Genomic DNA, 26,935 nt, shown 5'->3' on the forward strand with positions numbered 1-26,935 from the left:
GGCTGCTTCCCCCACAGCCCCACTGTCTAGAGTGAAGGTTGACTAGCAGTGACGTCATTCTCTGGGAAAGCATGACCAGTTTCCCTTTCTCCACCTCCCTCTGCCTCCCCCGCTCCTCCCCTACAGCCCCCATGTATATGAAGCTCCACAAAGCCTGGCTTGCCTGCACACCTTTACTTTGGAAACAACTTCCGCAGCTGGAACAAGAGCCTTCCATCCACTGTTACACCCCTGGTCGGTGCATGGTGTGTGTGTGTGTGGACGCCTGCCCAACCTTCTTCCTCTACGACAGGAACCAGCCACCACCAACCAGCAAGCCCTCAAAGGATCCCTTCCAGGGCCTGAGGTGAGTGATGGGAGATTCCCGAGTACTTGGCTTTGAAGCCTTAGACCGACTGCCACCCGACTGAGCATAGGGGCTGGGGGGACACAGAGGCCAACTTTGTCAGTGTTTATGTAAAGGGTGAGATACGCCATGAGGAGGAGCTGCTCTCTTGGGTTTAACATCAGAAGAGTTTAGGCTGGAGGAGAGGAAGGCTAGGAGGATTATGAAGCCCACAGGTGAATTTGCAAGAGGCTGAAGAGCCGGTGGCGTTGGAAAGAAGGGACCAGGAAGACTCTGAGGGAGAGGCTGGAGCTCAGAGCTGCATGACAGGACAACGCGTGCTGGCCCCGGGCCTGCTCCTCTGGCTCGCGAGTTGGCAGGCACTGGGGAGACAGACCTTTTCCTGGCTTCCCGCCCAGCTGAGGGGTGGAGGACTGAGCGTCCTCAGGTGCGAGACCAGGGCCTGGAGTAAGAAAGGGCGGGACCGAGCTCTGAGGAAAGAAGAAAGAAGAGAAGCAAAGGGCCAAGGAGTCATGGAGAAGCAATCTCTGCATACAGTTATGACAGACAGACAAGGGGGTTCCCTGCCTCTAGCTTGCGGCTCTTCACACAGTCATGCAGTGGAAGGCTTTAGAGGTGATTCATGTGAGTCCTCCTGAGGCCTCCTCATGTTCAGTCACCTGAAACGTTACTTCCTAGCATCAAGAGTGAGTCGGTCAGCTGAGGTGGCAGAGTGAGTGTGCCTACCAGCTCGCCTGTCCCTGTGGGCCAGGATTAAACCCGCAGCGCCTCTGGACAGTGATGGGAGTCAGAGGTGGCCTTCTCCGGGGGGAGGGAAGAAAGACCTGCCCATGTGTGTCTGGTGACTTGAGGGCAGAACTCAGATAGGCCAATGTGTTCTGCCGAGTCTGGGATCCTTGTATGTGTTCTTTGGCACATTATAACTCCCCGTTTCTTCACTTTTCTTGGTCAAATTCTGACTGGTGGGTGGGCTGTTGGCTAGAGAGGACTGTAACGGAGCAGGGAAGGTGGGGCAGGGTGTGTGTATATGTGTGTGTGTGTGTGTGTGTGTGTGTGTGTGATGCAGAGGAGAGTGCTGAGGGAGGAGGTAGCAGGGATAGCCAGACCAGTGGGTGTAGGACTGAGGGGCAGAAAGGCCCTTGGGGCCGAAAAACCGTTGCCCCACCCAGGGCACCCTGGCAAGGCCACATGTTTGAACTGTTCTAACACCAGGAACGCACCCTGGTTTCAGGTTTCGCATCTGTGTGTCCCTGAGGCTGGCCGCGGCAAAGGCAAGGAGCCTTACTCCAGGGGGACCACGCCTGAGGCTGAGGGCCTTGCTCACAGGGGTGCCTCCTTACCCCAGCAGGATGGTCCCTCACAGGGGTGCTCCCTTCCCCCAACAGGATGCTCCCTCACAGGGGTGCCCCCTTCCCCCAGCAGGATGCTCCCTCACAAGGGCACCCCCTTCCCCCAGCAGGATGCTCCCTCACAGGGGTGCCCCCTTCCCCCAGCAGGATGCTCCCTCACAGGGGTGCCCCCTTCCCCCAGCAGGATCCTCCCTCACAGGAGTGCCCCCTTCCTCCAGCAGGATCCTCCCTCACAGGGGTACTCTCCTTCCCCCAGCAGGATCCTCCCTCACAGGAGTGCCCCCTTCCTCCAGCAGGATCCTCCCTTACAGGGGTACTCCCTTCCCCCAGCAGGATCCTCCTGGACCTTCTTTCCTGCAGATGAACTCTTCTATGCATGTGGCTGCTCTTCCCTGCTTGAGTCTGATGCTGCTTCTCTGGAGCCCGGGACCTTGGGTCCGGGGCCAAGAGTTCCAGTTTGGGCCCTGCCGGGTAGAAGGAGTAGTTCTCCAGAAATTGTGGCAGGCCTTCTGGGCCATGAAGGACATTGTGGTGAGTGAAGTGTTGTTCTGGACCCAGCCATGGAGGGAGGTGATCTGGGCAAAGGAAAATATTTGATGATTATGGAGCCCTTTGCAGCTTGCTAATCATGTTCCTACCTAGGAGCTTAGTGAAGTCAGAGATATTGTGGGTCCACATTTCCTTCTGCACTCAATGAAACTGAGGCTCAGAAAGATGTGGCCAGTCCATAGGAAAAGAAACACAGCCCATGAGGAATAAGAAGGAAGCCTGATTCATTTGCGCTTCATCTCTGTCCCAGGGTTACATAAGCCTTCACCCACGGGAAGTCATGGGGAATCCTTTGAGATCCACCAGAGTTTTCACCTACTGCTTTGCCAGCTCCTCCTAGTTTGTTCCCACCTGCTGAGGCCTTGATTCAAGATTGAAAGAATGTTTAATTCTGAGTTGGAAAAGAACGGTTAATGCATCCTGTGACATGTACTCCTTAAAGGACAATCCAGATGCAAGGCAGAATGAAGGAGCTTGACAAGGCAGTCTGGGGAGAGAGGAGAGTGCCGGACTGGGACAGGACACCTCTGTGTGATCTTGACCTTGAAACCAATCCACACAGCATTCCCCCACTCTTAAGCTATCAGTTTCCTTATTTGTACAATGAGGAGGTAGGACTAAGAATCAAGGATTCTTTGGCTGGAAACCCAAGAAGTGGCGGGCTGCAGGGGAAGCCTCGAGGTGCAGCCTCCCCGACTCTCCATGGAAGGTGGGGGTAACATCCTAGTGTAAGAATCCTAGTGGTTCTTAAAATGGGCATATTTCTTCATGCTTCAAGTGACCAAAGGAATCAAACAAGTCCTTTATCAAAGCTCTGAGAACGCCTAAGATTCCATCTGCCCCTGGGAGGCCAGGATTCGTGATTTTCTGAAGTTGGAACCTTGTACCTCCCCCCCCAGGAGCCAGCTCAGCATGGCCCTCCCTGGGTCCCCCCTGTGGCTTCTGAGGTCACACAGACTAGATAGACTGAAGGGTCTGGGCAAGCAGCATGTACTTGCAAGGTTGGCTTCTATGCTGACCTCCAACCTGGAGACATCTGTCCTTTCTGTTCCCCAAGCAAGCTCAAGATAACATCACGAGTGTCCGGCTGCTGCGGAAAGAGGTTCTGCAGAACGTCTCGGTAATCAGACGCGGGGGAAGGGTGTTGTCTCCTCTGGGTGGCTGGTCTCCTGAGGGTGAGGCTGAGGGGTCCTCCAGGGGAGGCTGATAGAAGACTTCACTTCTGTTCCGGGCTGAGCCTGCACAGGTCAGGGCTGGGTGGTGAGCTGGAGGAGGAACACCTGGGCTGGTCTCCTCAGTACCCAGGGTATGTGAATACAGGACCTGAGGAGAGGGCGGGGACTGAGGCTTGTAAATATCTGTCTCCATTTAGCCAGTCTCCATCAATCTGGATTTCTCTTCTGCTCTCATTGGCCCAGAGCCGTCTGCCTGGGCCTCTTCCATGCCCCCACTTTCTTCTCACCCATCTAGGCAGTGAGTAAAAACCACCAAGCTCTGACCCCTGAGGGATGACAAGCTCCCTTCTGTGGCACCTCAGGAGCCCAGGGTGCAATTCCTGCCTTCATGGACACTAGTTTTCTCTCTCTTCATTTCTCCTTCTAAACCTTTTCCCTGCCAAAACTCAGCTCACCAAGAGGTGGTGCTTTTCAAGGCCCATCACTGCCCAGAGCTATTAGAGAGGCCATGGGCTGGAGAAGAAAGAAATCTAACCACATGGGAGGCGGGAATCCTGGGCGCCAGGCCTGGGCCTGCCACTCACTGGCTGTGGGACCCCGGATGAGCCCTTCCTTTCTAGGCCTGTGGGTCCTCTGGTCAAACAAAGATGTCCAAAGGGGCTCTGAAGCGTAAGACCCAACGCTTCAGAGCCCCATCTCCTGGAGGATCCCTGCCTGCACTTGTACTTATCTTGCCCTGTGCACCACGTGGGTGGTTCATCAGGGTCAGAGTGGGCAGAGGCCTGGGCTTGGCAGTGACCCTGCCACCCCCCAGGAGACTGAGAGCTGCCACCTCATCCATGCCCTGCTGAGGTTCTACGTGAACACTGTCTTCAAAAACTACCATGACAAGGCTGTTGAATTCGGGATCCTGAAGTCATTCTCTACTCTGGCCAACAACTTCTTTGTCATCGTGTCAAAACTGCAAGCCAGTGTGAGTAGAACAAAGTCGGGACGGAGGTCCACAGGAGATGCTGTGTTTTCAGAAGACTCATCTTCCCTTATCTGGCCCGGCTTTTATTCCGTGACAGGGAGCTGCAGGTGTCGTGGGGCAGGGCGCAGGCTCTGGACACCAGCAGTGCTGGCTTAAGTCCAGGTCTAACAGGCTGGGTGTCCATTTGCAAAGCGGTCACTCTCTCTCTCTCTCTCTTTTTTTTTTTTTTTTTTTTGCAAATAATCAATCTTATTTATTTAAAACACCTTTGAGAGACAAATTGGGAGACCAAAACAAAACAAAAACAAAACCCCAAAAGTGGTCAATCGCTTTGGGCTTTGGTTTTCTTATCTATAAAGTGTTGATAATCACCTCTACCTGGCAAGACTACTGTGAATATGAAAGGAGGCAGTCTCTGCTGCACGGTGGGAGGTCAGCATTGGCTGCCCTGGGGATGTGAGATTTGGAGCTGCCCTCTTAGGCCTTGGGAGTCTCTCTGGCATTACTAGGAAAGAGTGGGAGAAGGCACCTCTGCTCCTACCTGACACTTGGCACAATTTTCTTTCTCTGTTATCCAGCAGGAAAAGATGTTTTCTACCCATAAGAGTGCACGCAGGCGATTTTTGCTGTTCTACCAAGCATTTAAACAGGTAATCAAGGCCGGGAACTGAGAGTTGCCCATCTGGAAGCAGACTACCCTGAACTGTCGCACGAGGGTGCGTTAGGGACCTGGTATAGAATTCAATGTAGGGGACTCCATCCAGCTCGCCCTGAGCCACCTGACTTAGCAGGAGCATAGCTATACTACAGCTGTGTTAGTTACCATATACTTTGCATAAACACTGCAAGTGACATGGCCAATTTTTCTGCCAGTTTTCAAGTTAAAATGCTATTCTATTTTCCTACAAGATGATTTCTCTACCAAGGACATTCCAAAGTGAGAGCTTTATGGGTACCTGAGGTGGGCAATTGGTGAGTCAAAAGTGAGGGAGAAAGAAGGGAGAATCCCCAACCCCAACACACATCTGCAGTATTTTCCAGGATGCCCAAAGGGTCGAGTTTGTGAAAAAGAATTATGTTGTCTTTTCCTAAACTAAGACAACAAAGAAAATTCCAGTTTCATCCCCAGCTCCCTCCCCAAGACAATCCAATTTCGATCATTTTTTGAGGAACAGATATACCAGTTTATAAACAAATGGTGAAGAGCAATAACATACTAGGGAAAGGGACCACCCAGGTCTCAATTTCCTCATCTGCACAGTGGTCTTAGGTGGATGGAATCCACCCTGCATAGGGATTCTGATGCTTATTGTCAGGGACTCACGATGCTTTTCCCTTGCTCCTTATCTGCGGCCACTCACCAACCCATCTGTCCTTGTCTCCAAAGCAGACAGCACACACAGAGAAGAAGTGATGGGTGGTGACTTTGTCAGAGGCCATCCTAAAGGGGTCACAGCCCGTGATCTACAGTCGCACCAGGTTCAGGGGTCAGAAGGAAACCTGTTCCTGTGGCTAACACGGCAGGTCTTCAACTTTCCTTTCCCTTTAGTTGGACAGAGAAGCAGCTGTGACCAAAGCCTTTGGAGAAATGGACATTCTCTTGAGCTGGATGGAGAAATTCTACCAGCTCTGAAGGCCTAGACCAGGATACCTTCCTTCTTCTCCGCGTCATTTCAGATGAGGGTCCCTTCCCATGATGTCCTCTGGGCACTTCACACTCTTGACCATGGGTCCTGTTCTTGGCTCCAGCTTACGACTTCATTCTTTAAGTGACCGCAACAACAGTCATGGAAGGTTCCCTTGGATGCTGTGAATAATCTACAAAGCAGATTCCTATATTTATTACAACTCTATTTAATTCCCATCAGTGTTTTAACTGATGCCATATTTATTTGTCAGACTGAAACTTCTATTTCAGTGAAACTGTCTTTTGGAGTTGCCCTCTTCACGTTTCTCTGTTTCCCCCCACAATCCTCACCACTGTGTGGGGTTAGTGGATGGGAATGCTCAGGAAACGCTTAATAAATTGGATTTCTTAAAACCTGTCTTTGAATTGCTGAGGAACAATGAGGGATGCTGGGATATGGAGTTGAGCCTCAGGGCATGGAAATCACATGGTCACAAACGACATCTGCAGGAACAGAGCGCTGGGTGAGGTGAGAGCACTGGTTGGAATGTAAATGGTGAAAGACAGAGCGCAGAGGGTGCCCAGCACAAAGCAGACTCCCCCTCAGCGCCACCTCTCGCCTCTTCCGTCTGCCCTTCCCACCCGGTCCCACCAGCCCCGCCCCTCAGGTGCTCTTTCTGATCCTGCTCATCCGCCTTTGTTGCCCGCCTGGGGGGCTGGAGTCAGGCTGACACTGTGGCTGGTGTCCTCATGCCTGGACGCACAGTCCCACCTGTGAGGGCACTCCCTGCTCATAAGGCAGGGACCTCGGGAGCCTCTGCTTTCTAGCACTGGACCAGTGCCCCGTGAGGCTGAGCTGTGTGTCTGGGAAAGGCCTTCTTCCTAAAAGCAAGACTGGGCATTCTCTCGTCTCCAGCTCTGGTTGAACTTTGGAGTTGATTTCAATCCAAAGATACAATGTCTGCCTAACTCTACCCTCCTTCAGAACACTTAGGAGGATGAATAGGATGTGGGCAGTCTCTTCTTCCACGATGTCAGTGCTCTTGCAGAACAATGGGCCCGCCAGGAACCCCAGATCACTGTCCTTCCCCACCTGGCCATAAGCCACTTGGACTGGAATAGACTGTATTTCTGAAAGCAGAGAGTTGTAATGGCTTTGGATAGCTCAAATAGACCATGGCTAAGATAGTACTAGGCTATAGAACAAGGATAAATAGATAACAAAAGCTATTCTATTTCTTAAAGGGAGAAAATGCTGGAGTCAGGGTACTTACGTGGATCAAGGGAGGAAGACCTAAAGAGGGTATCCACGTATGTCACTAACAAGGATGGTTCTGAAAATTTACAACCCTTCATCACATCCAAATAAACTGCCGTCACCACAGGACTCCAGACAAACAGAAGATCACTAGTAAGTGCTAGCCCTAAGACTGGGGCAGAGAGGTTGCCAGGGGTGTTTCATACCAAGGTCCCTTCCTAGCTCAGGGCTGAAGCGTGTCTTCACAGGGCAGTCCAGGTACCTTCTGCTGGTGGGGAACTCAAGCTCGAGAAGGGCTTTCAAAGCAACAGCTATGCCTCCACTCCAGTCCAAGGCCATGTGGTCTAGAGCCAGGGGAGTAAGGACCCTGTGATCAAAAAGACTCTGCAAGTCCATAGGCTGTCACATGGCTTGGAGAGGAGGCAGGTGGCAACAGGGCAAATGCTCTGCATTCCCAGAGGCCACCTGAAAACCACGGGGGTTCAAAAGTGTGTAAGGAGAGCTGGAGGAGGGGAGACTGATCAGTGCTCAGGGCAAACAGGCAGGGACAAGACTTGAGGTGGGGAGGTAACAAGCGTTCTGAAACAGATGGAGTGGGTGTTGGGAGCCGGCAGACAGACAAGACTCATTGACACCAAGGTCTGGGCCCAGGGGCACAGCTGGAGAGGTGAGTCAGGCAGGCAACGTTGACGTAGTCATTGGAATCAGTGTCCTCCACCTTGGCAGCAGGTTGGTGGCAGAAGCTTACATATTCACAGTCGATCTTCAGAGATGGGACATGGAGCCAGGGAGTTTCAGGTACCTGGAAATGACCAAAGGATCATCCCTGGGTTTGGGTAGGGTGACTGTAGTATCCACAGTGGGCAATGGTGGGGTGCGGGTTGGGGTGCGCATGGTTGCTGTCCTCCAGAAGGCAAAACACAGAGGTGGTTGAACTCCATCAGGCGGCTCAGCCCTGGGGATTTTCAGGGTAGTGCCTCACGCTCTACGTAACTGGAAAACACTTAGATCTGATACGGCAGGAAGTGTTTTAAATGGGGCTCAGACAAAAATCATGTGACTAAGCATGGGTCTGAAGGAGAACCAGCCACCAGAGGAGTTCCCCCTCTGGATTAGATGATGTGACTTGTGGAATAAATATGCATCTTCTCAGGGAATTATTCAGAAGGAGGATGAGTCATCCTCTGCACCTTCATAGGGCTTTCATTCCCTGGAGAGGCTGTGACGTGACGGGACAGTGCATTCCAGGAAGGAGTGGGCGGTTGAAGGGGAGGAAGGTAGCAGGCTGTGTGGAGCTCCACTTCCCCGGAAAGAAACTTCAGGATCATCTGCCTTCGGGATGGATCAGTTCTCGGACGCCAGGGCTATGGCATGACCCCAGCGTGGCATAACTATTGTGACATCCACCCAGGAAGGCTGCAGCAACCACTCAGAACTAGAAGTTCAGCCCCCTGAACAGAGCAGGCACTGAGTAAGCGCTCACTGAAAGGAGCTGTTCCTTTCTGTACTTTACCAGAGAGGGAATGGGCAGCAGCTTGCTTCAAAAATGTATCTCCCACTGCCTGTTACGGTTCATCATTTGAGACTAATCTGACTTAACCATTTTTAAAAAGTCGCTCCCTGTGAAGGCTTAAACTACTCAGTCATTTATCATAGGCACCTTGTTGTGAATTTGTTTCATCAAGATTTTTTTTAATCCCTGATAGCAGGAGTGTGAATTTCAAGCAGGGAGGAAGGGTAAAATTTAAGCAAGGTACAGGTACCTAGATAGCATATTGAAAAGCAGAGACATTATTTTGCCAACAAAGGTCCGTCTAGTCAAGGCTATGGTTTTTCCTGTGGTCATGTATGGATGTGAGAGTTGGACTGTGAAGAAAGCTGAGTGCCGAAGAATTGATGCTTTTGAACTGTGGTGTTGGAGAAGACTCTTGAGAGTCCCTTGGACTGCAAGATCCAACCAGTCCATTCTGAAGGAGATCAGTCCTGGGTGTTCTTTGGAAAGACTGATGCCAAAGCTGAAACTCCAATACTTTGGTTACCTCATGTGAAGAGTTGACTCATTGGAAAAGACTGTGATGCTGGGAGGGATTGGGGGCAGGAGGAGAAGGGGACGACAGAGGATGAGATGGCTGGATGGCATCACCGACTCGATGGACATGAGTTTGGGTGAACTCCGGGAGTTGGTGATGGACAGGGAGGCCTGGCGTGCTGCAATCGATGGGGTTGCAAAGAGTTGGACACGACTGAGCGACTGAACTGAACTGAACTGACAGGCCCACATGAAGCCATGTGTGGTCACAGAACAGTTTCAGAGAAAAGGGCTCAATGGATATGAGTTTGAGCAAATACCCGGAGATAGTGAAGGACAGGGAAGACTGGCATGCTGCAGTCCACAGGGTCACAAAGAGTCAGATGTGACTTAGCGAGTGAACAACAAAGGGTAGAGTTGATGGGCACTGCTGGGCCTACTTACGCTACTGAGAACTCCTCCAGCAGGTCCAGCAGGGCTGAGTAAGGGCAAGCTCCAGAAGCTGGGCCTGATGGGGGCAGAGCTGTTGCCTGTTCCCAGGCATCACTCTCCTCTTTTAAGCAAGACCCACAGGGATACAGTTCTCAGCCTCCCTTGAAGGCAGGTGTGACCATGTGGTTAAACTGTGCCCAGTGGTTCTCTGATACGTGAAACTTCAGGCTCCTGGTCTTAAAAAAGCAACTTTCTCCCTCCCATGTGCGGATGCATACATGGTGTTAGTGATTGAGCATCAACCACGGATGAGGAAAGACTCCAGGGGATGGTGGAGCAACAGATAGAAGGCATCTGCAGCCCTGGATGACCCCATGGCTCAGGCCACCTCCTCCTGGCTCCCTGTCTTCACTTTCAAGGAAAACAGGCTTCCATCTTGCAAGCCCTGGGGTTTAGCGTTTGCTGCATCAGCTTAGCCTACACCCTAATTAAATCAGGGACATTTGCCACACTTAGTTTTCCTGGTTCCGGAAGCAATAATGTTTCTGCTACTGTGGATGCTTTAAAGAATAAAATGTTCTCTTCTTAACTGGGGAAGACAAAGGAGGATGAATAGCTTAACATTTTTTCATACACTTGCCAATGGTCATCAATAGAAAGATGAGAGAGAGAAAAAAAAGATGAGTTCCCTACTCCACACCTAGATTTCAAGGGGAATCTTTCTCACTCAAAGTATTGAATCTTATCTATACAGTCCATGGAATTCTCTAGGCCAGAATACTGGAGTGGGTAGCCTTTCCCTTCTCCAGGGGATCTTCCCAGCCAGGGGATTGAACCCAGGTCTTCTGCATTGAAGGCAGATTCTTTACCAGCTGAGCCACCAGGGAAGCCCATCTATGTCTCTGCTGCTGCTGCTAAGTCACTTCAGTCGTGTCCGACTCTTTGCGACCCCATAGACGGAAGGCCAGCAGGCTTCCCCGTCCCTGGGATTCTCCAGGCAAGAACACTGGAGTGGGTTGCCATTTCCTTCTCCAATGCATGAAAGTAAAAAGTGAAAGTGAAGACGCTCAGTCATGTCTGACTCTTAGTGACCCCATGGACTGCAGCCTACCAGGCTCCTCCATCCATGGATTTTCCAGGCAAGAATACTGGAGTGGGGTGCCATTGGCCAGGCTTAATTGCCTTCAGTAAACAATCTCCTCTTATCTTAGAGGGCTTACTAGAAAGTACTTCCTCAGATGAAACCGGGTAACCCTCTTAAGACCTACTGTAAACTGAATCTCTTACACAGGAAAGGCCTTCCTAGTCGACATCTAGCATCCTTTACTTAAGCTCCCATTTATCCCATGAGGAATGCTTGGCCAGAAGCCAAGTAACTAAGTCTACCACAGTTGTTGGGTAGCCGTCTACGTGCACCGTCCAAGGAGGAAACGGATACTCACTCCCGGACTCAGGGACCGGCAGCGGCTGGGAAAGCCCGCGCCCTCCCGCGAAGCCGAAGCTCCGCAAACGGCGCGCGGGGCCACGCCCAGGTCTGGGGCCGCCCTTTCGAGCCGCAGCTGCCAATCAGAGGCGGGGCGGGACTTACCTGCAGTGGGGCGGGGCTTACCCGCGGCGGGAGGGGCTTACCTGCGGCTGGGCGGAGGCTGCGGGCGCTCCGGGGACCGGGGGCGATGCGGCCCCTCCACCTGATGGGGACGGGGAGGGCGGCATGAGGGCGGGGCCCAGGGCTCACCCCCGACCCCCCAGCTCTGCGGCAAGCCCCCGGGCGGTGGGCCCTGCGCGGCTGTCCTGGAGGCGCGGGTCTCCAGGCTCTCGCTGTGCGTCGCGCGGTTTCTGCGGCTCCAGCTCGTGCGCCGGCCCCGGCCCGGCCCCCACCTCCTCCACCCCGCTCCCACTCCCCCAACCCCCACCACCCCGCTCCCACCCCCACCACCCCGCTCCCACCTCACCCCAGGTCAGAGCACCACAAGATACCACAGATATTGCCAGATATTACATTATGCGGTGCCACGCATAATGAAGTTTATGCTCCATGCACAAAATCTAGTTCTTCTATCAATGACTAGGAAACCAAGAAGGTCTTTTTGACATAATATAAAACAAAGCAAAGGACAAATTCACTCAAATGAGCAATTCACTGCCTTTCTTTGAGCCTCCATTTCTTTATCTAGAAAAATCCAGCTCGCGCGCCAGCCCCGCCCCCGCCTCCAACTCGTCCTCCACGACCCCCCCAGCCAACCCCCAGCCCCACGCCTCCAGCCCCACCCCTCCAGCCTCGCCCCCCACCCCGCCTAGTTCCCCCCGCACCCCACCCTCCCCACCCCTCCAGCCCCACCCCGCCCCCACCCCCTTTCGTCCCCCCACCCCCCAGATCCGCCTCGCGCCCCCACAAGCCGACCTTCTTCCCCCTGACTGCCCGCACGCCCAGCCTTGCCCTCCTCCCGCCTGCCAGCCGGCTCACCAGCCGCGTCCACGCCGCGGGGCCTCCGAGGGCAGGCGCTGTAGATATTGCTCGGGGTGCGCGGCCGCCGGGACACGCGCGGCCGCCGGGACAGGGCCCGCTGGGAGGCGTCCAGCGTGCGCATCCTCACGGCCAGTCGGCGGACCCGCCTGGAGAGAGCTTCTCGACCAAGCCGCAGGGACAGAAGGAGGAAGGAGGGTGTCAGAAGCCCGCACTCGCCCAGTCTTACAGAAAACTAAAGACGGCCCCCTCCCCGCCGTTTGGCAGCGTCTGACCTGAGGGTGCTCCGGCCCTCCACTTCAGGGTTCGGGCCGCGCTCCTCACCGTCCCCATGTCCAGACCACCGAGCCCCATCCCAAGTCCCCTCAAACTCAGTCTGCTCATCCAGAGTCCTGAGTGTCCCTGGGGGATCAGAGGGAGCTGGATTCTCTGGGAGCTGCGTCACTGGGCCTGACCCACTCACCTTTCCGTCTTTGAATGATCCTTTTCGCCAGCAGCCCCAGAAGCGCCAGGAGTATGAGACCCAGGATGGTGGGGATCAGGATGAAGACACCTTGGTCTTCCATCCCAGACGCAGCGCCCGGGCCCTGGTTGGAGGCTCTGAGCAGGGGAGGAGCAGGGAGAGGAAGGAGAGGTAAGAAACGGAGGGGGACTTAAGGCAGCACCCCAAGGGCCAACTTTTGAAGGCGGTTCACAGGTTTGTCCCTTGGATAACAGAATTCTCACCCCACCCACCTCCCCCACCCTCACCCACCTCCCCCACCCACCTCCCCCACCCCCACCCTTGTCACAAAAGGGCCTGTCTATGGAGTCAGGAAACCTGGATTAAATTTCAAGTTTAGCTTTTTCCTGGCTGTGTGATCTTGAATCAGTTTCCTAACTTCTCTGAGCCTCATTTCCCAGTAAATGGTTACAGTAAAACCTGTTTCACAGAACAGTTTAAGGATGAAATAAAATAGTGGCTATAAAGACCTTAATGTAGCTGACCCAAGCAGCAATCAACAAAGGTCAGTTCCACTTCCAGCTCTCTGCACCTCAGTTTCTTCACAAGATGATTGCAGATTTTAAATAAGTTAGTTTCTGATAACTATGGAAGAGAGGATGGTGCTCCCTTTGCTAGAAGGTCTTCCCTCCATTTTCTCTACATGTTGAAATCTTGCTTTCCTTATCCATTACATAAGTCCTCATTTTCTTCTCCAGTCGTGGTAAACTAGAATCAACTGTTTCTCTGTGTCACCACTTCCTCTGTTCATACCAGTTACAACACTTACCACAGTCAAGACTAGTATTAATAAAATAACACCTAGATATAACGTTTTTAAACTTTTCTACATCTTCAGGACATAGCACAATGCCTGGCATGTAGTGGGGATTTAAAAACATGTTGGTTGAGTTAATTGAATTCTTCTCCACTAGTAAGCTGTTATGGTTTAATAGACTAGGAATCAGAAGTCCTGGTTCTGTTTGTAACCACTTTGCTCTCATGGGCTCAATTTCCTAATTGTAAGGCCCAAATAATGTCAGAAATGCCTTTCTTCGCTCACGTTTGCCTTTGCTTGTGTGTGTGCCTAACTGCTCAGTTGAGTCTGAGTCTTTGCAACCCTGTGGACTCTTTGCAACCCTACGGACTGTAGCCTACCAGGCGCCTCTGTCCATGGGATTTTCTAGGCAAGAATACTGGAGCAGGTTCCCATTTTCTCCTCCAGGGGATCTTCCTGACTCAGGAATAGAACCTGCATCTCCTGTCTCCTACATTGGCTGGCCAATTCTTTAGCACTGAGCCACCTGGGAAGCCCCTTCTATTTGCTTTGGCAAAAAAAATAATTCGCAGGTATTACGTGAGTCTGAGTGAACTCCGGGAGTTGGTGATGGACAGGGAGGCCTGGCGTGCTGCGATTCATGGGGTCGCAAAGAGTCGGACACGATTGAGCGACTGATCTGATTTGATCTGACTGGTTTTCTTTGGAATCTGTTCTAATGCTGCCTCCTAGTGGTCGATAGCAGCACTTTCCTGGGCTGCAGCCCGTCCATTAATTGAGAGCTGGCCAACAGAAATGTAGTCCGAACCGGACAGGTAACTTAAAATTTCCTAGTAGCCATGTTGAAAGAGTAAAAGGAAACACGCAAAAGTAATTTTTAAATTACTGATGGTTTAGTAGCTAATTTTATATTCATTTAGTTCTTCCCCGTCAAAACAGGAGCAGTCTCTCAGAGCCATCTATGATAGCATAATTCTATGCTAGTTTAAAACTCAATCCAATTGTTGGGTTGTGGCCAATCACCTGTGCCTATTACTTCTGGGTTAGCATGGTGGATTTCTGTTCTTTTGGGCTCTTATTGGATACCCCCTAGGAAATTTGTTTTAGATGAGTGTTCAGTCCTGTTCTATCTGTTTATAATAATTCTAGATGGGATCCTCTCACCTGGCCAGTTAAAAATACCTGCTCTGAGGCTGGCCATAGATTTAAGTTTTCTCTTAGGGTCATTTAAACTCAATCAGAGTGATGAGCTAAGTCTCAATAAAAAATTAAGTTCTCATCTATTAAAAGGAAAACTCCTACAATTATGGGGAGGATCTACATGGTTAACCAGAGAAGGCAATGGCACCCCACTCCAATACTCTTGCCTGGAAAATCCCATGGGTGGAGGAGCCTGGTAGGCTGCAGTCCATGGGGTCGCTAAGAGTTGGACATGACTGAGTGTCTTCACTTTCACTTTTCACTTTCATGCACTGGAGAAGGAAATGGCAACCCACTCCAGTGTTCTTGCCTGGAGAATCCCAGGGACGGGGGAGCCTCGTGGGCTTCCATCTATGGGGTCACACAGAGTCGGACACGACTGAAGCGACTTAGTGGCAGCTGCAGCGTCAAAACAGATTTGCATAAATGTTGAATGACTGAAAGATCTTCGTCTCATCTCTACAAGATCTCCTGCTGGAGCACTGATGTGTGTACTTGTTAATAGGACTAATGAGTTAATGTTATAGGCATAACATTAGTATAGCTATAATAAATATATCTATACTATATTTCACAGTGACTTCTAGAGACAAAGCCAAGAAGTGTCTCTGTTGGCAGACATTTTAGGGAGATTTTGGTGGATCTCCTAGCTCTAGTCTCCTTTGACCAGTTTTACCCCATCCAAATGGTGGAGGCATCTTACCTCTGCCTGTGAAGCCTGGTTTGGTGGTTGTAGCTGGCCGTCTGGAGTCTGAGAAGCCCCTTCTGAGCTGAGGTTTTTGAGGTTGTGATGGCTGGCAGAAAGATGGTGGGCTCAGCAGTTGCTACCGAAGATGCCCTGAAAACTTGGGGGCGGTGGGTGACTGAGGGGTTGGGGGAGGCCTGGTGTGCTCGAGGAGACTTGGTCCTTTGAGTTGGTGTGGTTACTGCAGGACAGAGCAGGACAAAGTGACCTTCCATATCCACACTCTGGTCTCCGGTAGCCTTGGGTCAACCATTTCTTTCCTGAACACATTCCTTCCTTTTAGGTAGACTACCTTTGTTCTTGCAATCCACATTGCCTGAAATGCCTTCTGAACAGGCCATCTACACCTAGTCCCTTCTGTCTATATTTGCTTCAAACTCCATTTCCTACAGGAAGTCTTCCCTGACTTCCCAGGCAGAAGAGCTTTCCCTCCTCTTAACCACGGAGAAAACCTTGACTGTAGTTCAGTTCCCATCCTGACTTGTATTATATCTATGTGTCTATTCTCCCCCATTCCACACCTGTCAGTCACAACCTTGGGTATGTAATGAGCTCAGTGACATTATCCCCCTCTCAAGGGCCAGCAGAGTCCTCTAGTATAACAATATTCAATTAATGTGTCTACCTCTCAGGGAACATGTGAGGATATGATGGAAACGTATGTCAAAATGCATTCAAGACAGAAAAGTGATAGAAGTGTAAAAGTATCATTAGTATAATTATTGTTAATCTTATTGTCACAAAATAGAGCTGTTAAGTTACTGTATGCCATCAAATGGAAGATAGCCACATGGGGAGCAGAAGGCAGGAGGACTTCTGGCTGGGAAATGTCTGCCCAGTCTTGGTTTCCTAAGTCATTCATAGAAGGGCTAGATTTTGTGAATGGAGCATAAACTTCATTATGCGCGGCCCCACCTGGTGGTGATGTGTAAGTACTGCAACTAGTGCCAAGTGGCTGAGGGATGGGCTTGACAGCCTTGGAATGCAGGCCTCAAGGAGGTTCCCTCTTCCAAGACAGGGAAATACACACGTGGGACTCAGCTCTGCCCTGCCAACCACTGCATGAACTGAACACATATTCCCCTCATCCACTTTCACAACAACACAGAATTTCCCCCACTTCCCCTGCCCTAGCTTCGGGGAACTGACCTTTGGACATGAATTTTAAAGAACTGGCATGTGCGGGCATCTGGAACCAAGGAGGCATGTGCATTTGTAGAAATCTATTAAACCATGCTGGAGGCTCAGACATCGGCTCTTCTTCCCAGGATGGCTCGTAAACTACCAAAGGCAAGAGAAGTCCATTGGTGGTCTCCAGCATCAGCCTGAGGCCCGGGGGAGGGACTGCTGGTATGAGTTGAGGCTGACTCAGCCAGGGTAGATGGCAATAAAGGGATGAGGACACGGTGCCCATGAGAGGAGAGGAAAAGTAACTGGGCTGGGGTCTTCCCCGAAAAAAAAAATCCTCTTTCACCCTAACGCAGTGGGCATTCTCTGCAAAATCAGAGTCCATCGGGAATCTAGATTATTGAGTGAGTACTGTGTATGTCTGAGGAAGTCAGTGGAAAAAGAAGGGAGAAAGGAGGGATTCTGGAGCAATAAGGAAAGGATCATATAAAGTAACAAATTTGGCCATCAACTGTGGCTTGAAAAATGATTGTCTTTCCTGTATATTTATCCCTGATATTTCTCACGGGACCAATTATGGGGCTGCTTATGCCCTTTTGCTTCCAGTTTCCTCCAGTCTCAGAGCCTCTCCTCAATTTCATGCCCACCCCCCACTTGGCTTGTGACCCGGGGGAAAGGTGGGCACGTTACCACCCGGGGGCACACCGATCCTGTTCCTTTCTCAGGGCTTGGATAGAAAATTTGGTGGATCGTGAAGTTCACTGACTCTGTGAGGTTACAGCCCCATGGATCCCAGTTTCCGCTGGACTAGCTGGTACGGCAGCAGTGTTAGGGTGTGGGGACCGCTGCGGCCCCATGCTTGTCCCCGCCTCCCCAAGGGCCAACGTTTCCTGGGTGTCCTCAGCCTCCAGCGAGTGGGGCACCTACCGCTGTGAACAGTCAGGGTGATCTGCTGGGTCTTGCCTCGGTCTGTGTTCCCGCCCACCCCACAGGCATAGACCCCGCTGTCATTCTTGGTCAGCTCTGTCATCACCACAAGGAACAGACTCCTGTCCGGACACTGCTCCAGCGTGACTCGGTGCTTGAATTCCTCCCTGACGAATTTGTTGCTGGACACCACGGTGGTGCATCTTCCAGACTCGTCAATGGTCCGGCACAGATATATCCTCACATGTGTTTCAGGAAGTGGGCACTCGATGGTAACGGATCCTCCCAGCATTCCCTCCATCTTTACTTCTGGAAGGACCTTCGGGGCTCCGACTACTGCAGGGAGAGGGAGTTAGTGAGAGGAAGCCCCATCCCCAGCCACATCCCCAACACAGCCCTGTTTCCAACCTGGGCCCCAGTGCAGCCTCATACTCATCCCTGCATCCAGCTTCATCCCCGTGAGCAGCCCTGCGCCTCCCTCATGTCTAGCCCTAGCTGCACCCACAGCCTCTTTCCATCCTCAACCCTGTTAACCTCCTTGGTCCGTCCCTGCTCTACACCTGAGGCTCAGTCTCTCCCCAGCCCAAGCCTTCATGTAGCCCTCCGTCTTATCATCAAACCTGAACCTCTGTGGTCCCAGACACCAACCTCCTGAGAATCTAGTCAAAATGTCATGTGCCATGACATGTGCCATGGTGAACTGCGCCCCCAACCAGCACGTGGCCCCCGAGTGACTTCAGTGTGCTGCCCGGAGGCGTGGTGAAATTTAGTGGAACAGGTTTTCCTGTCTAGTTTTGTTTTGCTTGGATCCATCCAACCAAAACAACTCTTTCACCTCCAGTTTTTTTTTAAATTCAATCATTAACAAGTATCTATTGAATCACGTTCATGTGATAAGCTAGCTGCCATCCCTCCCTCACAGAAAGAGTCACTTATTCAGTGATACAAATCTATGGCCACCACAGCAAAGTGTAATAAATCCCATGGCGTGGATACACAGGGCTCCTTGGAAGCAGCAAGCGGACTGCCTGATCCAGGCTGCCACGGAGGGGAATTTGAGGAAGGCTTTCTGGGAGAAGGGCTGTGTAAGCTGTGGCCTGAAGGATTGGGTGTGGAGGGCTAAGAGAATGATGGTCATCCTCACCGAAGGAGGGAATACAGAGGGAAACAGGAGTGTGTTTGAATGTGTGCACACCTTGTTTGTGCCTTGGGGCTGGTGTGGAGCAGGGAGGAGTGAAAGGTGTGGCTCCTGAGTCCCTGACATCAACAAGCTTATGGTGGAGAGAAGGCGGGGCTAAGCTGGAGAAGAGGGTATGTTTGTCAACTAAGTGGGTCCAACAAGGGTCCATATATTTCTGGGAAGATGATGCAGAGGATGGGGTGTGTGTGTTGGGGTGAGGCTGGGGGGACTGGAGTGGAGGAGAAACCCTTCTAGACAGTGAGAATTGGCCCCATAAAGCCTAAGAGAGGAGAGAGGACACAGCATGTTCATGAGGAGGGGAAGGGTGTTCACAAGCTTCCTGAAATTCATCTGCAGAGCACAGATTTAGAATCGCTCCGAGGAGTCAGGGGAAGAAGTGCGGCTGCAGGCTTCTAGATGCGCTGAGGAGGACATTCTGGGGGGAGGGAAGGATGGGGATACCTGGAGAGAGGAGGAAACAACCATGAGAGCATGAGACAGGGTGGAGGAGGCTAGAGAAGGGCTAGCAGGGGAGCGTTCACAGGAGTTTGTTAGTATCTGGATGTGCAGCTGGTTAGCACAGCAGGGAGAAGCAGAGGGCACTATCAGACACGTGTGAGCTGATGTGAAAGCCCTCATGCGAATCACCCACCCCTGCTTTAAACACCCTGGAAACTGAGACGAGGGAGGCAGCCCTGTGACTGGAACATGCCAACGGAAGGGCGACCCATTCAAAGGGCAAAGACCCAACCAAGGGGCTGGGGGAATCCCCCGTAGGTCCAGAGGGACCACACACACCTGTGTGCAAAGCCTGGCACCTGAGAGTGAGCATGCAAACGTTTCCCGACCAACTCAGCCAGAAAAGGGCATGCTGCTGCTTTCTCAAGGGTGAGGTGTTGTAAAATGGGCAGAGGCAAGACAGAGCAGAGATGGGTCACGACACGTGCAGACACCTCCAGTGGCCTCTCTCTATTCAGTGGGGTACTGCTGGTCACCCTCTGGCTTGCCCAGATCCTACATTATGGACTGTATGTTTGTATTGCCCAAAAACTCATGTGTTGAAGCTCCCGTATTACAGAGTGGGGCCTTGGGAGGTAGGTAGGGTTAGATGATGGCACCCCACTCCAGTACTCTTGCCTGGAAAATCCCATGGACGGAGGAGCCTGGTGGGCTGCAGTCCATGGGGTCGCTGAGGGTCGGACACGACTGAGCGACTTCACTTTCACTTTTCACTTTCATGCATTGGAGAAGGAAATGGCAACCCACTCCAGTGTTCTTGCCTGGAGAATCCCAGGCACAGGGGAGCCTTGGTGGGCTGCCGTCTCTGGGGTCACACAGAGTCGGACACGACTGAAGTGACTTAGCAGCAGTAGCAGCAGGAGCAGAGTTAGATGAGGTTATGAAGCCGCAGCCCTCAAAGTGAGATCAGTGTCCTTATTCTATTTACACAGGAGACCACATGAGCACAGAGGGAGATAGTAGCCTTCTGCAAACCAGGAAGAGGGCCCTCGCAGAAAACCATATCTGCCAGCACCCTGATCTAGGACTTCTAGTTTCCTGAACTGTGAGAAATAAATGTCTATTGTGGAAGCCACATTTATGACACTTTGTTAGAGCAACCAGCACTGACTGGGACATCCTTAGTGTGCAAACTTTGGATGGATGAAGCACAAGGAAAGCTGCTGGGTACACTGAGCTCTGGTCCCAAGGAAGCATTAAGGTGCAAGGTGAAAATGACCAGATTCCACTCTCCTTGGAGTTCATAATAGCTTCTAACCACAAGCAGACTTCCCAAATAGAAAAAAAGATAGATACAACCTCCAGGTTTAGAACTTAGCACAGTATATGTAAGACTCCTGTGGGGGAACTTGCTAAGATGCAGATGACCTGGTCCTGCCCTTCAGCAAGGTGATTATATCTGCTTTGAATGGGTGAGTATATCTGCTTATGAATCTGCATTTTTAGGTAAGCAACCCAGGTGCCCTTGACTTTTTGCAATTTTGAGCCTTATGATTACATTTCCAAATGATTCCAGGGAAGAAAGGGAGGAGTAGAAGTACATATAAAGGAATCAACCTGTTTAATATTGATGTTTTAGAGAAGCTGTGATGTATCATTAATCTCTGAATCGGTGATTTGATTTTCAGTGGTGATGGTAGGGGAGAGGGATATATGTGGTATAAAAAGTCACTCTCAACATGTAGTTGGATATAAATATATGTTTGAAATGGGCTTCCCTGGTAGCTCAGCTGGTAAAGAATCCAACTGCAATGCGGGAGACCCTGGTTCGATTCCTGGGTTGGGAAGATCTCCTGGAGAAGGTATAGGCTACCCACTCCAGTATTCTTGGGCTTCCCTGGTGGCTCAGCTGGTAATGAATCCACCTGCAATGGGGAAGACCTGAGTTCCATCCCTGGTTTGGGAAAATCCCCTGGAGGAGGGCATGGCAACCCACTCAACCCACTCCAGTATTCTTGCCTGGAGAATCCCCACGGACAGAGGAGCCTGGCAGGCTACAGTTCATGGGGTTGCGAAGAGTCAGACATGACTGAGGGACTAAGTACAGCACAGCATATGTTTGAAACATGGGAAAAAATCTTGTTTTCGTAATACAAAATAAGGTTTAGGCCCCAAGGCCTTGGCTGTGGCTGTGCTCTGGGAATAGACTGGATTCTGCGGGGTGGTGATTTTCTAGGCAGGAGAGGTGATGAGGACCCTATCAACTCCAGTCACAGCAGGATCTCTGGAAGAAGGAAGCTGACCTGCCTGAGAGCTTTATGTTTATCAGATGGAGCAGGGCTCTTAAAAAAAAAAAAAGATGAGAAACATCCCAAGCGGCTTCCTACTTCTGCACACACTGACTTGTGTGTGTCCAGGCCTGCTGTCTGCCTGGTCCTGTTGCTGTGAATGGAGTATCTGTCTTCTCTCAAAAGCCAGTCCTTTACCCTGGATCCTGAGTCTATCCCATCAACTCCTACAGAGCCTCTCTCCTGCAATCACCCCCTTTCTCTGCCTGCCTCAGTGGTTCCTCTTTTCCAGCATTAACATGGCTCACACACATGCCCTGATGATGCCCACATTGGACAACCCCTCGTTGACATTTCCGCTCCCCTTCAGCTGCAATTCAATCCCACGTCTCCTAATTCCTTTTCCACCTACATCTGTCAGAATTTTGTCTCCAATATTCCATCGATACTGCTCCAATCAAGGTCACCAAAACTTTCCTTGTTGCCACATTGGTCACTTCTTTGTCTTCTTTTTTTCCTCATCCTCTTGGCAGCATTTGGTGGGATAGAGCCTTCCTGCCTGGAAATGCTTTCCTGGCTTCCCTGACGTCACTCTCTCAATGGCTGTTCTTTGCCATCTCCTTACTTCTTATCTGTTCGCTTACTTCTCCTCCTCACTTACTTCTTTGACTCCTTCCTTATGTATGGCTCCTTCTCCACCAGTTTTGGGCCACCCCAGGGCCTGGCACTGGGCCTGTCCTCCTCTCTGTCCCCCCGGGTCTCCCTGCAAGAGCCCATGGACTCCCATGCCTTTTAGTGCCAACTCTGTCTAGATCTCAGCACTCGTGGATCTCCAGCCTTGTCTGTACCTCTGAGCTCCAGACTTGCCTTTTGGATCCCTCCACTTGGACTTCACTCAAACATTTAAGATATATTTCACACTTACAATGGTAAAAGGAAAAAAAAAAAAAACACAAAAAAACCCTCTTGATTCCTCCTCCAAAACCTGTTCCTGTACAAGCTCTTCCTATCTCCGAAGAAAGCGTCTACGTCCATCCAAGTGCTGAAGCCCCAGAGTCATCCTCATATTAAAGAATTAAGGGTAAGTTTTAGATGTGTGTTTGTTGTACTATGTCACAGCATCAAGCGTGTGCATTCTTACTATTATAGGTCAAGGTATAGGTAGGTTTGAAAGCCTACCTCCTATCCTGCTGTCTTCTGTGGACCTCCACCTGGGGCCCCAAGCGATGTGGCCTGTAGTTTGTGCCTCATGCACTGGTGACCAGGGCCACCCCCATATTTGCAGGACCTGGGGCAGGAATGCAAATAAGGCCTAAATATCGTAGTCTTGGGCTTCCCTGGTGGCTCAGAGGTTAAAGCATCTGCCTCCAATGTAGGAGACCCGGGTTCGATCCCTGGGTCGGGAAGATCCCCTGGAGAAGGAAATGGTAACCTACTCCAGTATTCTTGCCTGGAGAATCCCATGGACAGAGAAGCCTGGTAGGCTAAAGTCCACAGGGTGGCAAAGAGTTGGACACGACTGAGCGACTTCACTTTCACTTTCATCATAGTCTGAATAGTTTAAAGTTAATCACTAAGCTAGTAAACTGTTGTTGTTGTTAAGTTGCTCGATCGTGTCCGACTCTTTGCAACCCCATGGACTGTCACCCGCCAGGCTCCTCTGTCCCTGGGGCTCTCCAACATCTTGACAAATTTATGCTCTCCTTGGATGTCCATTCTCACACATGCAGTGCAGGGGAAAATGGCCCCAAGTTTTCTGCCTCCAGCTTCTGGCCTCTCTCCCTTCAGTTCTCAACCCTAGCTCCTGCCCACTCCACAACAGTCCTGGCATATACTTGGTGAATGACCCAGCTTGCATGTATAAACCCCATCTCCTTCCCAAACATCCAGCTGTAGCCACTTTTACAGGCCAAGACATAACTCTAGGATAGAAGACCCAGGGTAGCATTGCAGAGTCGCCGAAGGTGGATTCAGAGTCATTTGGACAGGGAATTTGAGGCCTAGCAGAGGGGGTGTGGATGTGGGCTTGGGGTAAGCATGTCCTTTCGGGTCTTGAACTCCTCAGCCCATGGGGACTGGCACCAGTGGAGAAGGACAAAGCCCAGAGCAAGGACCCTTCTGGCTAGAAGAGTCATAGTGCTCTGGACAGACTGCTGGACTACAATTCGGGTGCCCTTCACTTCTAGACATCTCCCACATCCACCCAGTCCCTCTTCCCTCTCAGGCCTAAGTTTGGTTAACCATCCACTGTGCTCACCCATGTCCTACTACCTGTCACAGAGTATTTCATTAAAACTTCATTCCTTTGGGCTTTCAGGGACTTCCAACATTTGACTCAAACATTTGCCTTTCTTCAAAACTCCAGCCATCACAAAGAAAGCAAGTATGAATAAACAACTACTCTGACCCCCAAGAAACTTACCACTGAATCAATAATATATTAAGGTTCCAAAGAAGGGGCTCTGGAAAGTGTAGAGAAGGAGGTGGAGGTTGAGATGGGCTTGAAGGGCCGCATCCGTGGTGGAGGTGGGGGGAAGGGCGCTCCTGGCAGAAGGAACAGCAGGAGCAAGGCCGTGGTGGCAGGGAAGTCCAGCGCATGTTCAGGGAGCTCTGCTGGCTGGAGGTTAGGAAAGTCCTGGGGAGAACGATAAGCTCAGAGTGTAAAAGCGGAGGCCAAGGAAGGAGTTGGTATTTCAGGAGTTTGGTTCAATTTGCAGTAGCAGGCATGGAAGGTTGTTGGGAAGGATGATGTTATGATCAGAGGCAAGAAGAAGTAAGGTGGATCTGGAGCCACAGGCTCTCGGCTTGCAGAAAGTAGGGAGGTAGTTAAAAGCTGCTCCTGTGTTCCTTTTCTTTTCACTCCTCTGTTCTGTCTCTAGCAGAGGCTGCCATTTCTTCCTATCCTGGTAAGTGTGAATCTACAAACTACATGAATTGGCCATCAGTTGGGTCAAAGTCTGGTTGGGGGTTAAATGGGAGAGGTGGGTAAAAAGCTATTTTGGCATTTTGCAGCTGATATCATAGATAGTGAAGACAGAGTAGCTGATTTAGGTGGTGACCAGTGAGAAATCTGAGGTTAGGTGTCAGGCCAGTTGTATTTTTGATCTTGATGAGATGTGGAAGTCGGGGTGCCCAAGAGATATGAAGCTCTGGAAACGAATTGAAAGTGTTAGCCACTCAGTCGTGTCCAACTCTTCGTGACCCCATGGACTGCAGCCCATCAGGCTCCTCTGTCCACGGGATTCTCCAAGCAAGAATACTGGAGTGGGCTGCCATTTCCTTCTCCAGGGGATCTTCCCGACCCAGGGATCGAACCCAGATCTCCTGCATTGTGGGCAGATTCTTTACCGTTTGAGCTACCTGGGGAAGCAGGCCTACCAAATGGACCAGGGAGTCTTCGATTGGAACTTTGAAAATTCAGGCGATAAGAGAACCAAAGAAAGAATGTAGAGGTAGAAGAGAGAACATTGGAGGCTTTTAAATCCCAGATTAACAGGCTGACACCTGGGAGAGGGGACACCTTCAGCCTGTGAGTCAACACCTTAGGGCTCAGGAGGAGTGTCTGGAGAGGAGAGAGGGGTGCTAGCTGGGAGCTGGGACGTCCTCCACCCTTGTCCTGCCCCAGGTACTGGTTTACAACTAAATTCATCCAGACGCTTCAGAGCCAGAGATACCCAGCCACTCCCCTGCTGCTGCTGCTAAGTCGCTTCAGTCATGTCCGACTCTGTGCGACCCCATAGATGGCAGCCCACCAGGCTCCCCCATCCCTGGGATTCTCCAGGCAAGAAGACTAGAATGGGTTGCCATTTCTTCTCCAATGCATGAAAGTGAAAAGTGAAAGTGAAGTCCTCAGTCGTGTCCGACTCTTAGCGACCCCATGGACTGCAGCCCACCAGGCTCCTCCATCCATGGGATTTTCCAGGCAAGAGTACTGGAGTGGGGTGCCATTGCCTTCTCTGAGCCACTCCCCTACCTGTGACCAGTTCAGTCCTCATACGGCGTCCAAGGTGGTTCTCCAGAGCACTTACCTGGAAGGAAGTAAAGCGCCCAAAGCCACAGGTCCATGGCTCCTTCCAGAGCAAGGTCCCATCCAAGGGCCCCCCGAAGAGGGGGACAGAGGCCCGCTGCTCACCCCGGAGCCCTGTGCCGTCTGATGCTTAAAAGAGATTTCTGGGCCCCCACGAGGAGTGGGGCTTGGAAATGAGGAAATGACAACCTATCTTGTTTGCTTACTAGTTTTAGACGGAAAAAGAAAATACCAGCAAACCACAGAGGAAGCCAGGAACTGAGAAATCATGCTATGTTGGGTGAGAATGGGTCCCCAGGGTTCAAAGTGCCTCGAGGCAGCTTCTATTAATAAAGACTGCTAGAAACTAACAGGCCTCATATTTCTATGCTTTGGAGGGTCCTCCTATGCTTTGTGGGGTTTATGTGAGCCAGAGTTATTTGCTTTATGCCTGTCTTCAGCATGGAAGAGCCTTCTTGCCAATTTTCTCCCTCTGAGGATGTCTGTAGGGACAGAAGCTTGGGCCTGAAATCAGAAGGTGCTGGTTGTAGCCCTTGAACACATTTGATAAACGCTTTGGGAGACCTGTCCCCCCTGGTGGCTCAGACGATAAAGTGTCTGCCTGCAGTGTGGGAGACCCGGGTTCGACCCCTGGGTTGGGAAGATCCCCTGGAGAAGGAAATGGCAACCCACTCCAGTACTCTTGCCTGGAAAAAATCCCATGAATGATGGTAGGTTACAGTCCACAGGGTCACAAAGAGTCAGACACAACTGAGCAACTTCACTTTCTAACACTTTTCTTGCTTTCTTTTGGGAGACCTACTATGGAGGAATATTAAATGTGGATTTTGAGCAACTCACTGCCTTCCTTTGAGCCTCCATTTCTTTATCTAGAAAATGAAGGTGGGGCTGGATGATCCCTGGCTTGCTCTCCTGCATACAGGTCATGCAGCGAGCCCGCCTAGCGTCAGAGCTGCCTGGCAGAGCAGTCCCTCAGGACCCGGATGCTCCGAGGTTGTGCCCAGGGGTCCAGGTGCTCAGGCCGTCGGCTGTGAGGCATCCTGGGAGGAACTTCCGGCTCCAGTCAGAAGCTCCAGTCAGAAGGTCCTGGCTTGGTGCTTCCTAGCTTGGGTCTCGGTCCTCTTGTGGATGAAGTGGGGGTGGTGCCCACCTTCCCCTCTTCCATGGAGTCCCTGAGGCCCTGCAGAAGCCACGGCCATGCAGGTGTCTTTAGAGCCCCTCATGTGAGACCTGGGAGGGCTCTGGTCAGAGGGTTCCCTGGCTTCATCCCTGGAGGCTGTCCATAGCTCAGTTCCCAGGGTCCCTACCTCCAGGTGCGGCGACCTCCTGGGCCCCCAGGGGACTCAGATTGTCCCCACATCTCTCTGGAAAGTTCCTCCTGACCCCCACTGGCCCCCACACCTCAGGTCTGTCACAGGCTCATCAGAACACAAACAACAGCATCCGCAGTGGAAGTGGAGTGTGAGACTCGTGACAGGTGCAAAGGAAGTGTGGGTGGCAGGGTTCTACGCCCCCACATC

At 51.4% G+C, this 26,935-nt stretch overlaps 2 protein-coding genes across 2 annotated transcripts; one reads left to right on the forward strand and one right to left on the reverse strand.

Annotated features, from left to right (window-relative positions):
• Positions 1 to 242: 242 nt before the first annotated feature.
• IL24 (interleukin 24) lies at positions 243 to 6,056 on the forward strand. The gene is made up of 6 exons (XM_055583750.1): positions 243 to 346; positions 1,992 to 2,226; positions 3,302 to 3,364; positions 4,234 to 4,392; positions 4,971 to 5,042; positions 5,942 to 6,056. Exons 1-6 carry the CDS (start codon positions 243 to 245, stop codon positions 6,023 to 6,025), a joined length of 717 nt encoding a protein of 238 aa, XP_055439725.1. The 3' UTR covers positions 6,026 to 6,056.
• FCMR (Fc mu receptor) lies at positions 4,608 to 25,603 on the reverse strand. The gene is made up of 8 exons (XM_055581788.1): positions 25,417 to 25,603; positions 17,462 to 17,797; positions 16,556 to 16,687; positions 15,365 to 15,587; positions 12,666 to 12,802; positions 12,203 to 12,361; positions 11,368 to 11,426; positions 4,608 to 8,079 (listed from the first exon to the last, which is right to left on the reverse strand). The coding sequence occupies exons 1-8, from the start codon at positions 25,451 to 25,453 to the stop codon at positions 7,903 to 7,905; spliced, it is 1,260 nt and encodes a 419-aa protein (XP_055437763.1). The 5' UTR covers positions 25,454 to 25,603; the 3' UTR covers positions 4,608 to 7,902.
• Between the last annotated feature and the right edge of the window lie 1,332 nt (positions 25,604 to 26,935).

Source organism: Bubalus kerabau, chromosome 5 (assembly GCF_029407905.1).
Source record: "Bubalus kerabau isolate K-KA32 ecotype Philippines breed swamp buffalo chromosome 5, PCC_UOA_SB_1v2, whole genome shotgun sequence".
In the NCBI taxonomy this organism is placed as follows: domain Eukaryota; kingdom Metazoa; phylum Chordata; class Mammalia; order Artiodactyla; family Bovidae; genus Bubalus; species Bubalus kerabau.